Source organism: Equus caballus, chromosome 8 (genome assembly GCF_041296265.1).
Source record: "Equus caballus isolate H_3958 breed thoroughbred chromosome 8, TB-T2T, whole genome shotgun sequence".
Classification (NCBI taxonomy): Eukaryota; Metazoa; Chordata; class Mammalia; order Perissodactyla; family Equidae; genus Equus; species Equus caballus.
The window spans coordinates 30,494,323-30,514,602 of record NC_091691.1 but is presented as its reverse complement, the minus strand read 5'-3'; the positions used below and the strand labels follow the sequence as shown (position 1 = coordinate 30,514,602).

The 20,280-nt window shown below is 48.1% G+C and overlaps 2 protein-coding genes across 3 annotated transcripts in view; one reads left to right on the top strand and one right to left on the bottom strand.

Moving 5' to 3' along the window:
- Nucleotides 1-2,608: 2,608 nt before the first annotated feature.
- Nucleotides 2,609-6,210, bottom strand: RAN (RAN, member RAS oncogene family). Its single transcript, XM_023647349.2, has 7 exons — nt 5,935-6,210; nt 5,411-5,456; nt 5,011-5,095; nt 4,814-4,939; nt 3,476-3,663; nt 3,101-3,271; nt 2,609-3,010 (listed from the first exon to the last, which is right to left on the bottom strand). The coding sequence occupies exons 2-7, from the start codon at nt 5,444-5,446 to the stop codon at nt 2,966-2,968; spliced, it is 651 nt and encodes a 216-aa protein (XP_023503117.1). The 5' UTR covers nt 5,447-5,456; nt 5,935-6,210; the 3' UTR covers nt 2,609-2,965.
- A 12,807-nt stretch (nt 6,211-19,017) lies between these two features.
- The window catches only part of STX2 (syntaxin 2), a 49,415-nt gene continuing 48,152 nt past the window's right edge, over nt 19,018-20,280 (top strand). For both annotated transcript variants that reach the window (XM_023647346.2, XM_023647344.2), the window contains exon 1: nt 19,018-19,206. In XM_023647346.2, coding sequence (XP_023503114.1) covers nt 19,177-19,206 — 30 coding nt within the window. In that variant the 5' untranslated portion in view covers nt 19,018-19,176. The remainder of the gene's footprint in view (nt 19,207-20,280) is intronic.

The following is a 20,280-nucleotide window of genomic DNA, read 5'->3' as shown; positions in this document are numbered from 1 at the left end:
CTCTCCCCATTTCATCCACCCCAACATACCCCAGGCACCCCCCACACCCCACCCCTATTTGTAATCCCCACTTGTCTTCCTCCGCAGGGTTCCCACAGGAAAATATAACACCAGGGACATGAACGAGCAAAAGGACATGATCCTTGCCCCCACACCAGTTAGACTAGTAAGGGAGACAATCACAAACGCAGACTTACCATGCTGACCAGGGCTATGAGGAAATTCAGTGATGGGCCACAGTAGGGACATCTGACCCAGTGTAAAAACCAGTTCCTGAGGTTTAAAGGAGCTCAAGCACTTTAGTAGGATTTCCTTCAACAAAGAAGGAAGGGAGCATTCTGAAAAGAAACATGTGAAGCTACACTGATGGGACACCCCACCTCTGGAAGTACAAAGCCCACACTTGTGAGGCCTCCTGAGCGATGGGGAGGGAGCAGGGAATACAAACCAGATCTGCTTTCTGAACAGGGCCCCAGGCCCTCAACCAGGGCGAGGTTTACCATGGTAGGCACACCTTTAACCTCCCAACTGAAAGTGCGGCAAGGATTGAGATCAACATCGCTGCCAGGACAGTGCCTGCCTGACCTGTTACTTTGCCAGGAGGGACACCCACAGCCCCAACACGGCCCAAGGTATTGTCAAAACACAAGGTCAGTTGGTCCCAGGAGCACAAGCAGCAAATCAGACCAATTCTAACCTCCATCCCATTCACTCAACACCTAAGACCTTCAGTGATGTTTTTACACAATAAACCCAAAACTTGTACTACTTTTGAGTTAGTTCAGCTACACATGATCAGCCAAGTAGGTCCTCTGGAACTTTAACGTAGTTTTGGGAACCTCTGCCCTTTCCTAGACACTTCTGAGACAGGACCAAGAACCCCTTCTGCAAGGTTTTTTGTAAACTGGCCACGGCACATCATAAAACTGCCCCTCACACTTACCCTTGCTAATCTTACCAGCGCTCCTCTTTATTACGAAATATTCCAGCTAACAAAATAGGACAAATACTCCCATCTACCATCAGGGTAAAGAAACCAATGCTCCATACTTGATCTACAAGGCTTTCTCTGATTTTGTTCTAATAAACTATTACTAGTTTGCAGTAACTGAACACGTAAGGCTTTTCAGTTGAAGGCTTTCCCCCACTAGATTTCAAAAAATTTCCCCATTTGTGTAAACTGGATAGAAATGGACCCCCCACATGATGATCTCTGCTAAATATTCCCTATTCCCACCGTGAATACTACAGATGATTCAGAAATTCAGGCAAAGTAGAAGCAATGTATTTGGCAGCAATTTTTCTTCCAATGAACGATTTGTAAATTCTCTCCCGCCCCTTATTAAACAGGTAAGTGAAGTAGCTTCCAAAAGCCATCTGTTAACATTTGATTATTTGTCATATTTGCATATTCTACATAAGGTTACAAACAACACATACCCCTTATGTTAAATTAAGCATCTGAATGAAAGGTTTCCTCCCAATTATGGGAAAAACTTCAGACTTAAAATCTGATTCTAAACACAGCACAGCACATACAGCAACTCAAATCTGTAAGTGAACCTACTGGTACCAGTTAATTCAGTATCTTAATAGACTTATTCAGTCCTACTGTTTCATTTCACCATATACTTAAATGATCCTTTCCTTTCTTTTTAGGTAGGAAAGTAATCATTTAAAGATAATGGGGCATCTAAATAACTTTGGTAAACTTTACTAATATTTTTACGAGCAAAATAAAATAGCTCTTATTTCTAAGATTCCTAATTTCTACACTACAGTGTCACCGGGATCAAACTCAGGTAACAAAGACCCAATTCATCTTTAAATGTGTGAACCACAGAAAGATAAGTGGTTAATCTAATAAATTTTGCAGTCTGTTTCACAATACCGAGAAGGCATTCTAAGCTCTACTTTTCTGTTTAGGTATTTCTGGTTATTTTGTCTGTACCCTTGCAAAACTCCTTCAGGAAAAAAATCAAGGTTGTGGTTTGTCCAATTTAAATCCTTAATCTTTTGACATCTTTAAAGCTTAGGAGTACTTAAAACCAGCAGGTAAACATGGAACATCTCCCTAGAATATCAACTTTACATTAAAATGTAATGTTAAAACAAAAGACAAATAAATGCATAATTCATATTCTTTTAACAGACGAGACTCCCCTCAAATTCCTACAATCATCTGTATTTTATCTGACTTTGCAAAGCTCTACACTAGAACAGTTACTTTTGCCATAAAGGCAACTCATTCTCATCTATTTGAAATGCCCAAAACATGTACCACATTTATTCTGACAGGTCACAAAACTTGGACAAGCTCTTCTCCAGGAGACACTAGCAAAGCCAGAAGGCAGGTGGGGTAGATATTTCAGCTTAACTGCACTGACAATATTTACACCTCTTAACAACTTACCAAATACAATACTGTTGACCTGTTATATTATTTACGTGAAATGATCCAAATTTACGAAAAATAAAGACACAGAATTTAACCTAACAGACTTCAAAATAAGTGGTAATAGCAAAGGAAATTTAAATATTAACATAGCACAATTTGCCCTATTAGTGGTTTTAAAATGCTCATTAAACAAGGGATGAGTTCACTTGCTTAGATATTTGAAATACAACTTTATTCTGATTCTAAACGAAAAGGAATGGGAATGACAGTAACAAACAAGACTTCACCACTGAATATTGTGATGTGACTGCAGCAGTCTTATATTTGAAACTCAAGAAGGAAACAACTGCGTTCCAAACAGCTAAATATGCAGGTCCAAAAAAATGAAGGTATTTTTTTAACTGGCACATTCACTCCGAAGCCCATTCATCTCCTTCAGCATCCCAAAGATTAAGCACATGTTCTGCTCAGCTCTACAATAAAGTGGCAAACGCGCTGCACCACTGACATCACAGGACAGCTGCCTATAAAACTAGACTTCTGACGCTGGGCTCCAGCTTCCCCTGCTCACAGGTCATCGTCCTCGTCCGGGAGCGCAGTTGTTTGAGCAACCTAGACAGAGAGATGAAAACATTGTAACACTTTAAAGCCACTAGGATCATGCCAAACCCAACAGCACTCACTGAGACTGAAGCATCATACCTCTAGATCATGCTCATACTGTGCTGCCAAAGCTGGGTCCATGACAACCTCTGGTGGGGCAAGCGCAGGCATGGCGACAAACTCCAAGTTGGGGTCTCCAATGAGCTTTCTAGCAAGCCAGAGGAAGGGCTTTTCGAAGTTGTAGTTACTTTTGGCAGAAATGTCATAGTACTGTTTAAAGGAGATGTAAAATTAATTTTAAAACATCCATTACTCAAACAGTGATTATTCTGGGAGATGCTGCATGCTAAAAGATAAAATTCTTTCAATTCATATACCAAAGACATTTACGAACCACTTTAACAGACCTATATATATATACATATTTGATCTAAGGGTCATAATTCAGTAAATAGAAAGTTTTAAGAAACATACCTGAAGATTCTTCTTTCGGTGGAAGACAATAGATTTTGCCTTAACTTTTCTGTCCTTAATGTCCACTTTGTTGCCACACAACACGATGGGGATGTTTTCACACACTCGTACCAGATCTCTATGCCAGTTGGGCACATTCTTATAAGTAACTCTGGATGTTACATCAAACATTATAATGGCACACTGGGCTGAAGAAAAAATTTATAGGAATTAGTACACACCTAGCAACTACATGGATGAGAAACGCTAAGAACTATGGATTAGAACTCAGTCTCAGACCTAACTCTAGGTCCCATAGATCTCTCTAACCAATTTCAAGGTCGCTTCCAACTCTAAAAGTCTTCAATCACTGTAACATACAATACTGCTTAAAATTCCTTTTTATTTTGCAACAAAGTGTGAAAGACTAGTTTACCATATGAACTCTCTCTCCCTATAGTACTTCATCACTAACTCTGCCTCACCCCGAAAAAGTACCTAAATTAGATTTATGATAAATCAGCATTCCAAAAAACACAACTCCTCCCATATTGAGGATCTAGGAATCTGTGCTTTAAAAGGCCCTTAAACGACCAAATACACTAGAATATATTATGCCTCTACTTAAGAAAACTCAGGTAAGTTAACATATTGACCTGTAGGCACAACCATAAGGCTCATAAAGAACAGCCACAGAGTATGTACAGTATAACACAGTTCAGCTAAAGAACTTTCTGGGGAAAATCTTGTATTTCTACATACTCAAGGGAAAGCAAAAGGCATGGAAAGATTCCCAACAATCTTTCATCAAGAGTGATTCCAGGGGATGAGTATTTTCTTTATTCATCTTTTTGTTTGGAAAAACAATGAGCATTTATTTCCTTTGCAATTTTTAAATCAAGCATTTTGAAAAAAGAATTCCGCAAAACTTAGCACAATTAAAAAGAAAACAGCTAGTCTTTCACAACATTTGTAAGCTACAGAAGCGAGCTCCCCTGGTCCAGTATCTGGTCAAACTGTCCACTATCTTGTTAACGGAGCGGACAAGAAATGATCATCGATAACCACCAAAGTAAACACCCAGACGGACGTTTTCCCACGAGGAAGCTGCACCAACAGCTTGTATGTCGCTTCTTATTTTTAAATCACGAGCCTCAACATAAATCACACAGTCCCTTCAAGACAGCGCTCTCCTGACACAGCACGCCGTGCCCCGGCACAGGACGACTCTGCTGAGACGCCCCTCCAACGAAGGTCCCTCCCTGGACGCAGTGCGTCTCCCCCAGCCCGAGCCGCGCGGGTCCCCGCAGGCAGCACGAGCACGTGTCCGCCGGGCCGGGCCGGGCCCGGAGCGCTCACCTTGGATGTAGTAGCCGTCCCGCAGCCCGCCGAACTTCTCCTGGCCGGCCGTGTCCCACACGTTGAACTTGATGGGCCCCCGGTTGGTGTGGAACACGAGGGGGTGGACCTCGACCCCCAGGGTGGCTGGAACGACAGCCCGGGTCAGCGCGCGCCCCGCCGGCCCCCCGGCCGCCCCGCCGGCTGCCCCCACGTACCTACGTACTTCTTCTCAAATTCACCCGTCAGGTGACGCTTCACGAACGTGGTCTTCCCGGTACCGCCATCGCCGACCAGCACGAGCTGCGGGACACCCGATTGTGAAACAGACCCGGGCGGGGGGCGCTTCGGGACCCCGGGGCGCGGAGGCCACAGGCTCCCCGCGACGCCGCTCCCGCGGCAGCGACCCAACTTGCAGCACCCGCCAGGTGCCCCGAACAAAGGACCCCGGCCGAGGGCCGCGCCGCCCCGTCAACGACTTCGGCGGGTGCCCTCTCGTCCCCGCGCCCCCGCCCGCCGCAGGCCGCCCCGCCCGCCGCCGCCGCCGCCGCGGGGCACGCGGTCAGAGGGGCCCGGCCCGGAAGCCGCCCGCCCCCCGCGCCCCGCCGGGGCACCTACTTTGAACTGGACCTGGGGCTCTCCTTGGGCGGCCATCGCGATGTTCCTGCGGAGAGAGGAGGCGGCCGCGGGGCCGGACACATGGCCGGCCGCCCCACGTGCCGGGCCCACAAAGGCGGGTCCCCCCACCCCGACCCCGGCGCGCGGGCCGGCGGGCGGGGCGCGGCGCTAATGGCGGCCGGCGGCAGCCTCCCCGCGCCCATTCACCGCGGCTGGCGGCGCGCCCGCCGAGCGAGGCCGGCGGGGGAGGCCGCGCCCCGAAGGCACCCGGCCCCGGCCGCGGCACCCGCGCCTCCCCCATCCCTCCGTCCGCCCGTCCGCTCCGGCCCCGGCCCCCGCCGTCCTCCCGCCGGCCCCCCGCGCTCGGGTCCGGCCCGGCCTGCGGCCTCCACGGGGGGAAGGGGAGCCCGCTGCCCCGGGCCCGGCCCTCCGCCTGCCAGCGGCCGCTGCCGTCCGGACGCCCCCGCCCCGGGGCCGGCCCCGCGGCCCCGGCCCCCGACCCGCCCCGGCCGCCGCGCTGCTACCTTCCAGAAGCGTCTCCGGGCCCGTCTGACTGAGGGCTAGAAAGATGGCGGAAGCGCAATTCAAATGCCCGGAGACGCAGCCGACGCCGGCGCGCGCCGAGGGAGGGCGGGGCAACGGCGCGGCGCCGCTCCCACGTGGCCCGGCGCGCGCGCGCACGCACGCCGCGGCTCGGGCGGCCGCACCCGTCGGCCCGGCGCGCAGGCAGAGGCTCGCGGCGCGGCGGGCGCGGGAGGCAGAGCGGGCGCGCGCACGTACGCCGGCCCGCGGGGCCACGTGCGCCGGCCCGGAGGGCGGGTTCCCGCGCGCGCATGCGCCGACGGCGACGCGGCGCGCCCTGCGGCCGCCGGGGCAACAGAAGTGGGAGGGAGGATAGCGGCCTCTTGGGCGGGAAACTCGCAGGGAGCGGCCCACACAAAGCCCCTGGCTGTCCCTCGCGCCCTCCGGTACAAACGCGGGGACGGCGGTCTGCGGGGGTGCATGTTGGGGTGCGGGCCCGTCCCTAGCCCCCTCCCTGCGCCCCGGGCCTCCGTCGGGACCCTCGGAGGGGAAAGGAAGCAAAGACCGATGCTTTTTCCCCGCCCGGAGAAGCCAGCCCCCTCCCTCTCAAAGCATCTAATCGCTCAGCAGCCTCTGACCGTATTCTGCAAACAGGATGATGAAATGTGTTCTCAACCTTGGCAGCGCCTCTCATCCTGTTACAGACACGGGTGCAATCGATGAGTCTTTAGGTTCCGGACTCCGCAGGGGCATAAGGCTGTCGAGGCCTGACAAGCACTGAGTCACATGCTCCTGGGGATGCCAACCTCACAGGGCCATCTTGGGTAGAAAATGAGGAACCACAAGCTCAACGAGTATCGCTTATTGTCCATTCGCTTTTAGCAAAGATGTACGAATGGAGTCCTCCCGCCTCGTATCCTGAATCTGAGGCCGGTTTTTGGCGTTTGTACAGACAACCACAGGTTCTTTAAGATGTCTTGGTCCCCCCTCACCAAGCAAGCATCCACGCCTGGAAGCAAAAGCAGGCAGCCAGTGGCCCCTCAGAATGGTCAAGTTCCTCCCAAAAGATTCCACCACGGGGACTGTCCCCGGAGCTCAGAGAACCCAAACGACCAAGGAGTCCGCCACGTCGTTCTGAGCGCACTTGTGGGCAGGTCTGTTGGGAACCCAAGTGACGCAAATTGGGCACCACACATCTGGGAATCTGCCTGCTGGGAACTCCAGTCCAAGTGCCCCAGAGGACCCTCAGGAAAACACCAGCAGGTCTCCATGCTACCGGTGGGAGCTAAGGTTTGGCCTCTTAGGAGAGCAGAAACTAATAAAACATAAACGTCTATAGCGCGTGACCCTGTATTTCCATTTCTAGGGAAATACCCCAGAGTTAAATTCACGGGGAGACACGCTCACAATGCTCACTGCAACATTATTTATAATAGCAAAAAATGGAGCTTACATAAATGTCCACCAATAGGGAAATGTATAATGTTATATTTATACTATGGGTTACTGTACAGCATTTAAAAAGAACAAAGTTCATCTATATCAACAGGGTTAGGTAGATCTCAAAAGGATAAGATTGAGGAAAGAAGCAAGTTCAAGAAAAATGTGATAATACCTTTATATAGTCTACACTATATATAATTTTGTAGAGATTATATATATAGTATAACTCCATTTATGTAAATTTTTTACAAACACATAAAACCATATTAGTTGTTGGATGGATGGATATAAATTTTTAAAAATTGGCTACAAGGATACAGACTGAATTCTGATGGCTGTTGCTTCAAGAGACAGCAGAAAGGAGTGTGCTGGAACTGGGAAGAGAGGTTGAAGAAGGTTTTAACTTTATCTGCAATGTTCTATTTCTTTTTTGTGTCTGAGGAAGATTCACTCTGCGCTAACATCTGTTGCCAATCCTTCTCTCTCTTTTTTTTTTTTATACTTGAGGAAGATTAGCCCTGAGCTAACATCTGTGCCAGTCTTTCTCCACTTTGTACATGGGATGCCTCCACAACACGGCTGATGAGTGGAGTAGGTCTGCGCCCAAGATCCAAACCTGTGAACCCAGGCTGCTGAAGCAGAGTGCATGGAAATCTAACCACTTTGCCACAGGGCCCACCCCTATTTCTTTTTTTTTAAAGGTAATTGTATAATTCTGAGTGATGAAAACACCAGTGTTTAGACTTTTTGGCATTTAAAAAAAATTTCTTCCCACAAAAAAATCCAAGGCGAAGCATGTCAAACCAAGAGCACTAGTTGTCGTCACACCTGGTCTTCTTAAATGGAGCTCCTGGGTGCTCTGTTCTTAGCTGCTCATGTTAGTGGCTGGCCCAATCCAAGAACTTCGAAACATCATCTTACGGAGCAAAGTGAAAGAGGAAAATATACTCAAGCTGGCAGAAATAATGCTTTTCCCCAATAGAACTGTCCAGGCTCTTGCAATTGTCAATGGCTTTGCGGTTTACATAGGTACTTACTTGCAAACCCATGCGTAACCTGTAGCTTAAAAAATTGCAGCCATATATGCAAAGAAATAGGAGAATTACAAAAAAGTTGCAAAAATAGTACAAGGAATTTCAGCATCCGTGACTTCCGATTTCCTCAAATGTTAACATCAATCACTCATGTTTATCAATTTCTCCTCTCTCTCAAGATACATATCATGTATATATACTTTTTAAAATATATTCATATATATGTGATTTTTTTCCCTCTAAGATGTTTGAATAAGGAGCAAACAGGATGCCCCTCAGCCTTATTTCTTAAAACCAAGGGCCTTGTTACATAACCACTGTACACTTAGGAGAGGCAGGAAATGAACATTGTTGCAATCTGGTATCTCGTCTACAGACCTTAATTGCCACTTGTCTCGCTCCTGTCCTTTATCGGCTGCAGGATCCATCCAGGATTACATACTACACTTAGCTGTCCTGTCTCTTCACTCTCTTTCAGTGTGAAATACTACCTTCGTCTTTGGCCTTTATGACCTCGACACTTTTGCAGAGTATTTTGCAGGCCAGTTATGTGTAGAATGGCCCTCTATTTGGATTTGTTTGAGATTTCCTTAGGATTAGAGTCAGGTTATGCCCCTTGGGTTGGGATACCACAAAAATGATGTGATGTCCTTCTCAGTGCATCTTATCAGGAGGCACAGAGCCATCTTCAAACATATCAGACCATCCGTCTCCCCTCTTAACCCTGCAACGGTTTTCTATCTATCTCATTTAGATACATGAAATCCACAGCCAGCCAGGTCCTACGCCAGCTAGCTTGTGCCTATCTCTCCTGCCCCACCTTGGGCCTCTCTCCCTGTAACTCTTCTGTAGCCACACAAGCTTTTCTGAATCTTACCTTGGCCAAGTTTCTTCCTGCCTCAGGGCCTTTGCACTTACTATTCCCTCTACCAAAAATGCTCTTTCTCCACATCTTGGCCTGAGTGGCTCCTTTTTACTCTTCAGGTCACAGCTGAATGTCACCTCCTCAGGAAGGCCGACCCTGACCTTTCTAATGTGGTGTCCCCACTCCAGCCATTCCCGATCTCAGCAACCATGTCATTTTCTCCAAAGCACTTAACACTACCTGAAAATATCTTGCTTAGTTATTTACATGCTTGCTTTTTATATCTCTTACCCTCACTAGAATAAACGAAGCAGCTTGTTCGTCATGATATTCAAGGTGTTGAGCACAGCGCCTCACACATAATGGGAGCTCAGTAAATGTTTGTTGAATTGTTGAGTGGTTTGCTCTTAACCCCATCTGAATACAGAAGGAGTAATCAGAAACAGCAGTGTTATATTCTAATAAAAATAATAGTGACTTAAATATACAAGCTTACTAGAATTGTAATAATGCCGTTTCATATCAAGGACTCATCATGAAGCAAACACCTTAAACATTTACCAAATATAGGGCCAAGCTTTTCTATTGTGTGGTTTCCATCCACTTTGTTGACTCTGCAAACCAATAAGGAAGCTATTCTGAAAGATGTTACTATCTAATTCATTCATCAGTCCGGCTGATGAATGTCAGTGACTCAGTAAATGAGCTCTTTTATCTGACACTCGATGTTCTATTTAGGGAGCGTATCAATGCACAGGTTATGTGCTACTTCTTAGCATTAGCACAGAAATTATTAAAAGCAAGTGGAGAGGGGCCGGCCTGGTGGCACAGCGGTTAAGTGCTCACATTCCACTTTGGTGGCCCGGGGTTCACTGGTTCAGATCGCGGGTGCGGACATGGCACCACTTGACAAGCCATGCTGTGGTAGGCATCCCACATATAAAGTAGAGGAAGATGGGTACGGATGTTAGCTCAGGGCCAGTCTTCCTCAGCAAAAAGAGGAGGATTGGCAGCAGTTAGCTCAGGGCTAATCTTCCTCAAAAAAAGCAAGTGGAGAGACTTGTCATATATTCATGCCATACAGCCGCTCAGTCTCATTCATCTAAAGCTCAGGATAGTGTAGAGGGTACACCTTGGTGGCCCATGAACTAAATCCGACCTTCAGAGGTATCGTTTGTCCTGTACTCGCGTGGATCACAATATGCTTTGTATCTGAACTGGCATTTTAAAATGTTGGTTTTAAAAGAAGTCCAGAAATTCTTTGATATTTCTCTCTTTGAAAGTTGAGCCTAATTCTGCTCTCCTTGAAAGTGGGCTGGACTTAGTGACTCACTTCTAACAAAGGGAGTATGTCACAGGGGACAGTGTGACCTCGGAGACTAGGTCATAGAGGCCCCGTGGCTTCCTCCCAGCTCACTTGAATCACTCACTCTGCGGGAAGCCAGGCGCCGCATTGTGGGGACAAGCACAGCCATGCAGACAGGTTCGTGTGACTAAGAGCGGAGGTCCCCGCCAAGAGCCCTAGGAACTTGCTGGCCACGTGAGGGAGGCACCTTGGAAGTAGATCTCCAGGCCCAGTCAAGCCTTGGAGGGCTGCAGCCTCTGCCTGCATCCACCTGCAGTTTCACGAGACCTTGAGTCAGAATCACCCAGTTAAGCCACTCCTGAATCTCGGGCTCACAGAAACTGTGTTAGATAATACGTTTATTGTTGTTTCAAGCCATTAACTTTTGATGTAACTTACTATGCAGTGATAGATAACTAGTACAAAAATAAGGATACCTTACATAAAAATCCAAATATTTTCTTTCTTTTGAACGTCAAGATTGGGAAGCATTGGGCCTGCCTTCTTGCATGGCCATAACCATCTAAAGGGAAATAGCCACTGCCCCCCACAGATGGAGCAAAGCCTGCCGTGTGCCTCAGGCCCCGCCATTCCCCGTTATCTCTCAGACAGGAGGCCTGGTATCATTTACGCGTGTCATCTCCACTCAGCCTGGTCTGCTCGCTCACTTATCTGCCTGAGCCCTGAAATGTTCGAGTTCACAACCTCTAGCGAGTCTAAGACACAGTGATGAAAAATACACAGATTCCTTCCTTCATTCAGCTAATATTTATTGGGCACCTGCTATATACTAGGCACTCCCTAAGAACAGGGGCAGTGAACAAAACAGACCCAAAAAGTCCTGGTCTAATGGAGCTTTCATTCTAGAAGAAAGGAACTGGACATAGACTTGGTAAATAAGTGAAATATATGAGATGGTGACGATTGCTAAGGTGAGAAATACAGCAGTTAGAGAAGATATGGAATGTCAGAGGAGGAGGGTGAGAGTGAGGTAGGTGACCAACAGGCCTTCCCCAAGATGGTGACATTTCAGCAAAGACTGCAGAAGGTGAGGGGACGAGCCACACAGATATCTAAGAAGGGAATTTCAGGGAGAGGTGCAAAGGCCTTGTGGTAGCCTGCCTGGAGTGGTCAGGGACAGCAAGGAGGCCTGTGGCCGGAGCAGATGAGCTCACAGAGGGCGGGAGGGGCTCGCATTTTAACTGTATTCTATGTAAACTCAGGGTCGTAGGATGAGTGCAAAAGGCCTCTTGTGTTAGGAACAACGGTTGCTTCTTCTTAGCAAGAACTTTAAAAGCTGACTGTTGGCAGTTCACGGTAGAACAGGACGCTCTCTGAAAGACACTTTCATTCTGTGATCCATGTCATTTTAGGAGGGTCTAGTCTAAGAAAGGAGGAGAGAAAATGCCATAAGAAGACAGAAGTGTACATCTAACAGGACAGAGAGCACTTCTCAGAGGTTGAGACAGGCCTGGGACACTTTCATTCAATTGATCAATCTACCTGGATATTTATATTTACCTCCAGATGTATATATAGAGAGAGAATAGATAGAAATCTAGGATCTATACAATACATATAGTATCTATATAGTCTCTTTTTCTATATAAATACAGTACCTATGTCTATTATATAGATACATATTTATATATGAATATATAGATATGCAATTTTAAAAGTATATGTATATGAAAAATTCCAGTATATATATTTTCCAATATGTATTTAAAAGTATATATATTTAAATTTTCACTATATATTTTTTTCAGGGTTTCAAAAATTGCAGTACATTTTAAATGCTTGCTTTTAACAAGCTGACTCTTATATGACATACTAATCACCAATGCAACATAACTGTGCTATTTATGAGATAATTACAGGGCATATTGGCTTTCCTGGGCTACCATAACAAAATACCACAAGCTGGCTGCCTTAAAATAACAGAAATGTAGTCGTTCACAGTTCTAGAAGCCCAAAAACAAGGTGCTGACAGGGCCATGCTCTCTGAGGTTCTGGGGGAGAGTCTGTTCCAGGCTTTTCTCTGAGCTCCTGGTACTGCTGGCAATCTTTGGTGTCCCTGGCTTTCAGATGCATCACTCCCATGTCTTCCTCTGACATCACATAGCATTGTGCCTGTGTCTCTTCACATCGTCTTCCCTCAGCGTGTGCCTGTGTCCTAATTTCCTCTTCTGATAAAAACACCAGCCACCCTACTGACCACATCTTAACTTGATCCTCTGCAAAAACCCTATTTCCAAATAAGGTCACATTCACAGGTATAGGGCTTCGAGCTTCAGCGTCTCTTTCTGGGGGACACAATTCAACCCACAACACAGAATTTATAAAATAGATGAATTCGTTTTTAACATAAAGCAGTAGGCATTGTTAGAACGGCTCAGAACTGGGGCACAAGCTCAAGGTCGTGTGATGACTGCTCTCATCTCTCGGCGCTGACAGCATGTCTCAAAGCTACTGGACTCACAACCTTGCTGAGACCGAGGTTAGGGAGTGGCAGGACTGTGTCTTCCTGCAGTACTGTCTGCCTCACATAACAGTCACGACACTGGTAAATCCCAAGAGATTCAAACCTTCCACCACCAATAGACATTCTGGCATTTGTTAGCTCTTTTCCCCACTAAAACGACAGGGCAGTTAATATCCTTAAACACATATTTGTATCCTGGGGCTCTTATTGTTATGGCACTTTAGATTCCCCAAGAGGAATTGTTAGAGCAAAGGAATGTATATTTTCTTTCTATTTTCCATAGAAGTTGGGAAAAGAGTGTTGCACCGTAGTTTTAATTTGCTGTTTGTGATGATCAGGAATACGTCTATCTTTTTATCCCCATGTGCCATTTCAGCCTGTAGCTCAAAAGGTGGCTTCTCAGAAGTGACCTGATTGAAGCATTTCAAGTATTTTTTCTCTTGGATAACATCCGTGCTAAAACAAAAGTCATGAGTCATGATCTGTGAAGTATTTTATCCTGTTTCCCTTCCATTCACATAAACGAATACATCCAACAATTCTCTGAAAAATAAGCCAAGGGTATGCATACTAGGCAGAATAATGGCCGCCAGAGATGTCCATGCTCTAGTCCCAGGAACCTGAGACTATGTCACCTTCTATGCAAAAGGGACTTTGCAGGTGTGATTAATGGTGTGAACCCTGAGATGAAGAGGTTATCTAGTTGGGCCCAGTCCAATCACATGAGTCCTTCAAAGAGGAGAACTGGTTGTGGTCACAGAAAAAGAGGTGACAATGGAAGAAGGGTCAGAGCAATGCTACATTGCTGGCTTTGAAGATGGAGGAGGGGCTATGAACCAAGGAACGTGGGTGCCTCTCAGAGCCGTTACTCCGTGCGTCACGATGACTAAATGGAATTTCTCTGTCCCTTTTCTCTCTCTTCCTTCTCTCCTTTCTAAGATGGCCTACTGCAGGAGAAGACATCTTTTCAGCACTTGTCTAAGTCCAACTCACAATGGCACCTTTCTTAAGGAAACCACCCCCATGTTAAACACCCCCATGGGGATGGTTAACAGCTGAGTAATCAAATTCTCTTTTTTGGCAATGTAGATTTCTTTCCGTCTTGATGTGTAGCTGTTACTATAGTGTTTTGAACCCCTTACCATGATCTGGCTATATTTTGACCTCAAAGACATATTGATTGCAAATGTATGCATATAATAGGGACAAAAATCACAAACTGCGTATTAGTATTCACACCCTCATTCTTTCTCTGGCAGGATAAGAACATTCTAGTTGACAGTTCGATTCAACTACTTCCCTATTTTATATGTTTTGGAATAATCAGTTGGGGGATGGGGAGAAAGCAGGTTGGGGCCAATACTTACTGGAGAGAGTGATTAACAATGATGGCGGCTGAGGAAAGGAAAAGGGGCTGAGGGAGAAGTGTGGGCCAATTAAAGTGCCAGGAGAAGGCCTTTGTTGGGGGTAGGGGGGGAAGTTCAGGATGAGGTGTGGAGAGAAAGAGGGTATTTGGGGAGCTATAGGGTATTGATATCAACCCTGATATCAGTTTCCCCACATTAAACCCAGCATATATGGGGTTAAAAGCAAAACACCCATTCCCTGCTTACTCTCTGGCTTCCTGGCTCCAGAATCCACCATCCTCCATGGAGACAGACACCGTCAAGGACAAGCACCTGGACTATCTCCTCCCGCAAAGAGATATGGGCTGGTGGGAAAGCTGCTGACCAGCAAGGTCATGAGCTCCCTCCTCTCTGCAGTGTCTCACGGCCAAACACAGGCTGGTGGGAAAGCTCCGACCAGCAAGGCCATATGCTCCCCCTCCCCTACCTAAAACCCCAAATAAAAACCCTTCCTTTTAGCTTTTCGGGGAGTTTGGGATTTGAGCGTTAGCTGCCCTCTCTCCTTGCTCAGCGCTGTGCAAAAGTAAAATTCCTACTTTCTTCCACCACACCCGGTGTCAGAGATTGGCTTGCTGCGCAACGGGTGAGCCAACTCACTTCAGGTTCGGTAACAGTATAAGACATACGGAACACTAGAAAACTGTAGAAAGAGGATTTTAAGAGTGATCCTGTGGATCATAATACTAAAATTTGGGAAACTTTAATAACGATAGGAGTAACTTTAACTGCTTTTGACTGTGGAACTCCATTTCTCTGAGTGAGACACCACAGAGATTGGACATTTAGGTACTATATTCAGGATCCAGGGAACATTTATGACCAAATACGTTTAATCAGAATTAAACTGACATCAATTAAGTTTTCATTAAGAAAGTATTTTCAGAGGAAACTTTGTTAGGGTAATTTAATGCCCTAATTAGTGTTCTGCACAGCACAATGAAAAGATCCCAGTGTGTTCCTTTTTCATTTCTTTGCTATGAGCTCATTGTCACTGGCATAGAGGTGGCATGAGGTGGTTGTTTAGCCACCCAGAATCCCTTCGTCGTCTTCTAGGTGTCAGTACGTTCGTTTCCCACATGGTACCCACCCTCCCTCCACCCTTGCTTGCAAGTCTTGTAATCCGGCCAGGCACTTCCGGGCCTGGGATGGTCGCATGACCGGGTTTGACCTATCACAGCCGCGTGGTTCCTTGACCTGTGATTGGCTGGGCAGAAATGGCCGGAGTCGATCCAATCAGAGTGAAGTTCGGGAATCTGGTTGCACCTGCGATGAGGCTCTGTCTTTCTTCCCTCTAGTACTGAAGCTGGCCTGGGGCAGAGCCTGAGGCCAGCGCGGACGAGTGCCCGTGGCCGTCTGAGTGCCTGGATCAGGTCCCCCGTCACTACAGAAACATAGCTGAGAGAGGAATCAGTTCTTTCCCATGTCCGTTTCACTGCCAAGATTGTACACACTGATCTGTTCATCAACATAAAATATTTATTCGTTACAGCTTCTGGCATTGGAGGGTGTTGGTGTGTGTGATGTGACTGTGTGCAGAGAGGTGTGTGTGAATTATTTTTATCCACTGCAATTCCTCCAGACTTCATTTGCACATCTAATGTTTCTAAGATTTGATGCTTTCATCAATTTTTAAAGTAAGAGTAAATTTTGCAATATGCATTTTTAGGCTGTTAATTTTATGTTACTGATTTTTTTTCTCCCAAGGAAACGTTTTTGCTCTTTTTTGCTGTTACTAACCAGATATAACTTTTTAATCCGTTTTCAAAACTTGCAACAAATTTCACGTCTGGTTTAGATGATTTTTTTTTGCATGTTAATTATTTATAAGAATAGTAAGCATAGATTGATTAAACATTCATGATTCGTATTTAGCATTTGCAATTAAGAGGGCAAATGCGTACTGTGAATCACGGTCTCTGGAGGCACAGTGGGGTCGACATGGGAAAGTCACAGCCCTTCAACTTGAAGGCCTTATTGCCATCACTCTATAGGCAGGGCAACTGAGGCTTAGAGAGGTTAACTTCTGTCCAAAGTTACACAGACGGTAAATAGCAGAACTGAGGTTCGAAACCAGGTCTGGACATTTATTCTTTCATTCTACAAATATGTTCTGAGTGCCTACAATGTGCCAGAAACTTTGTAGGGTTCAGAGACCCAATTACAAACAAAACCAACCAAAGCCTCTGTTTCCTTGGACCTTACATTTCAGAAGTAGCCCACCTCCGAATCTGTACCGTTGCCTATTTTAATTCTTGTGGCAATGTTTCAGGGCTTCTTCATTCTGAGTGAAAACCAAAAAGGGAATTCATTGGTTCAGGAAGTTCCCGGGTGTATTGCTTTCAATTTTACTTCCTTTTTATCAACTCCATCCTCAGACGAGCTCTGTACAATTACCCCCCAACCCCCAACAACTCTTTTGTAGCTTAGTCAAAATGGAGAATTTTTGTTCAACCTACATCCGTCAAATACTGATTTTGATTTAAATTGTGAAAAACATGTCAAAGTCATAAATTAAGAGACTAGTATGGCTGTAGTCCACCCAAGTGCAAGTCCCTGTCTTTGGTCTCCTGGTCTGTCTGGTCTCTCTGTTTCCCCTGCTTCTCTGCCAAGAACCAAGAATCAAATCACGTCTAGAACCAAGTCCAAAGCTCCCTGCTTTTTCTAGACTGTTCTCAAGTAGATTTCTCATGGCTGCCTTCTTCAACTCAAATCATAGCTCAAGAGCCGCCTCTTCAAGGACGTAGAAAAGAATTTAATTTTGTCCGAAGAGAAGTCTGTCCTTTTCTCTCTAGCCTGGAAGGTAATCTTTGTTTGCCTGGAGGCCTTGGGCTAGTCAGATGGCAACCATGAGAGGGTCCCATCCAACCTGGAGACTTAGATCAACAACAAGGGCAATCAGCCATGCCTGTGCAATGAACCTCAATAAAAACTCAGAATGCAGTGGCTCAGGTGAACTTCCCTGGCTGGCAATACTTCGTGTGTATTGCCACATATCAGTGCTGTGAAAGTAATGCTTCCTGACTGCACAAGGAGAAGACAACAGAAGCCACATATTGGTCCTCCCCCAGACTCTTCCCTTTGCTGACTTTAATCTGTATCCTTTCCCTGTGATAAACCCTGTGAGTACAGATCTTCCTCGACTTAAGACGGTGTTAACGTCCCAATCAACCCATTGTAAATTGAAAATATTCTAAGTCGAAAATGCATTTAATACTCCTAATTTACTGAGCATCATAGCTTAGCCTAGCCTACCTTAAAGGAGCTCAGAACACTTACGTCAGCCTATAGTTGGGTAAAATCATCTAACACAAAGCCTATTTTATAATAAAATGTTGAATATGTCATGTAATTTATTGAATATTGTACTGAAAGTGGAAAACAGTGTGGCTGTATGGGGACAGAATGGTTGTATCGGTCGTTTACCCTCATGATCATGTGACTGACTGGAGCTGCAGCTGCCCAGCATCTTGAGAGAATATTGTACCGCATATCGATAGCCCAGGAAAAGATCAAGATTCAAAATTCCAAGCATGATTTCTACTGAATGTGTATCACTTTCACAGCATCCTAAAGTCAAAAAATTGTAAATCGAACCATCGTGTGTCAGGGACCGTCTGTATTAGAGTTTTCAGTGCATTCTGTGAGTCCTTCTTGCGGATTATTGCCCTTGGGTGGTTTTGGGGACCTCCAGAACTTGCAGTTGGTGTCAGAAATGAGGATGGTCTTGGGACTCTTCCCTCTTGTTGCTGGCCTAGACTCTTGCACCCTCTGCGACCAGCTGTCTGATGTAGCCACCCCGCTCTCAGCTCTCCTCTATGCCCATTCACCCATTTTATTTATTTGTCTGCTTCTGCGTTGTCTGTTTCTCCCACTAGAACTGCATCCCGAGGCCTGGGTCTCTGCATATTACCACCCCGGGCCATTTTGATTTATATTCCTTAAATTTTAGTTATGTCCCTTAGACATTATGTCTCTTCTCTTTTATTCACACAAAAAGCTGCTGCGGCTGCTTGAAGAGAAAGCCTGTTCAGGATAGGTACATCCAAAGCTGCACCCAGCTCATCATTTCCATAGCCTTGCTAAATTTGTCACTACATTTTTCACGATTTTTAAAAATAAATGAGTGCGAACGCACAAAAACAAAAACAAATCAAGGACGGACAAACAGCACGTCTACCTGACCCGGGAAGACCGGGCTAGGGTACAACTCGGCTCGGCCCGGCCCCGCCCCTGCCCGGCCGGCCCCCGAAGGCCACGCCCCTCCCCTCCTCCGCAGGCCCTACCCACTCCCCGGCCGGTCCCTCCCCTCCTCCACCAGAGCCGCCTCCTCCCCTCCCTGGCAGGCACCTTCCCTCCGCGAAAGGCCCCGCCCCTCCCGCCAGGCCCCTCCCCTTTCCGCTAGGCCCCGCCCCTCGGGCCGCGGCATTCCCGCAGGAAGGCTCCCGCAGACTGCGTGGGCCGGGGCGCGGCGCGGGCCGGGCATGCGCAGAGCGCGCGGGCGCGGTTGCCGTGGCAGCGCCGGCCCGAGGGGAGGGCGGCAGGCGGGCGCGGCGCGGAGCCCGGCGACCGGCGGGCTGAGGCGGCGGCGCGGCCACCCAGGGCCCGCGGCCGGCCGGAGCGGCGTCGGGAGGCCTGAGCGGCGGGGCGCGGCGCCCGGCCCGCGGGGATGCGGGACCGGCTGCCGGACCTGACGGCGGTGAGCGCGGGCGGATAGCGGTTCGGGCCGGGCGGGCGCGCGGGCGGCGGCGCCGTGCAGGGCGGGGAGCGCGGAGCGGGCTGTCCCCGCAGCCCCGCGCGGGTGCCGTGCGCCGGCCCGGACGGCCCGACGGCCAGAGGCGGACTGTCCCCGGCCTCGCCTCCGCGGATGGGGAGCTGGGTGCTGCACCAGCGCGGTGGTTCCCCGGCCTCGGCCCCGCGTCCCCGCGCGGTGATTCCCCGCGTCAGCCGTCCCTGCGCCCTGCTTGAGCCCTGGCACGGCGCGGACCGCGGCCGGAAACCCCTCGTGGAAGCGCGGCCGGTCCACCGTGCTGGGCGTCCGCCCCGGCGCAGCGGCTGGTCCCCGCGCGGCGGGAGCTCCGGAGGTGGCAGCGGGTTAGTGCACACGGGCCGCGTGGACGTGGGCGCCGGGCGAGGCGGTGCAGACCGGCCCCTGTTGCCCGGCGAGGAGCGCGCTTTGTGAGCACCGGCCGGGCGCGGGCTCCCTAGCCGCCCCCCGCGCAGGTGCCGGTGAGTCACCGCCGCGCATCCCCGCGCCTGCGGGGACGGGGGAGCAGTCCCTTAGGAGTTCTGCGCGCCTTACAGTGCCAGCGCTGTGAATGAGAGGGTGACAGCCCGCCTGTGGCGGGGGTTTGTAGAATGTGGAAGAGTTGAAACATTGTAGGTCGACAGAACTCGTGGTGACTTTGTTCTTTAGAGATACAGGTAGTAATTAACGCCGAATGTCTGCAGGTTTGTTTCCCAGGACGCAGAGAAAGCCCCCGCCCTCTGAAGCCTGGCAGCCTCGGGGCAGAGTGCTAGGCCTCCTGGCCTAAGGCATCCATTGTGTGTAGTGAATTGAGTTCTCTCCTTCGCCTCTAGATTGGGGCCAGTGATGTCCCATGCTTTGGAGAGTAGAGAGAACAGGCTCTCAAATCGTTGTCTGTGTTCTGGGGGTCAGATGAGGAACCCTAGGTCAGAAAGGCAGTGACTTATTCATCCTTAGGATCATGGAAATTACACTTTACACTCATTCCGAGAAAGTTTCTTCATAGTGATTTTTCTTTCCTTCCCT

Coding starts and splice junctions, on each gene's coding strand:
- RAN (XM_023647349.2), bottom strand. CDS start 5,446: ATGGCCGCCCAAGGAGAGCCCCAGGTCCAGTTCAAA. Junction 3,664..4,813: donor GGACGGCTACTACATCCAAG/GTGAGCGCTCCG, acceptor TTTTTTCTTCAG/CCCAGTGTGCCATTATAATG. Junction 3,272..3,475: donor ACCGAAAGAAGAATCTTCAG/GTATGTTTCTTA, acceptor TCCTTTAAACAG/TACTATGACATTTCTGCCAA.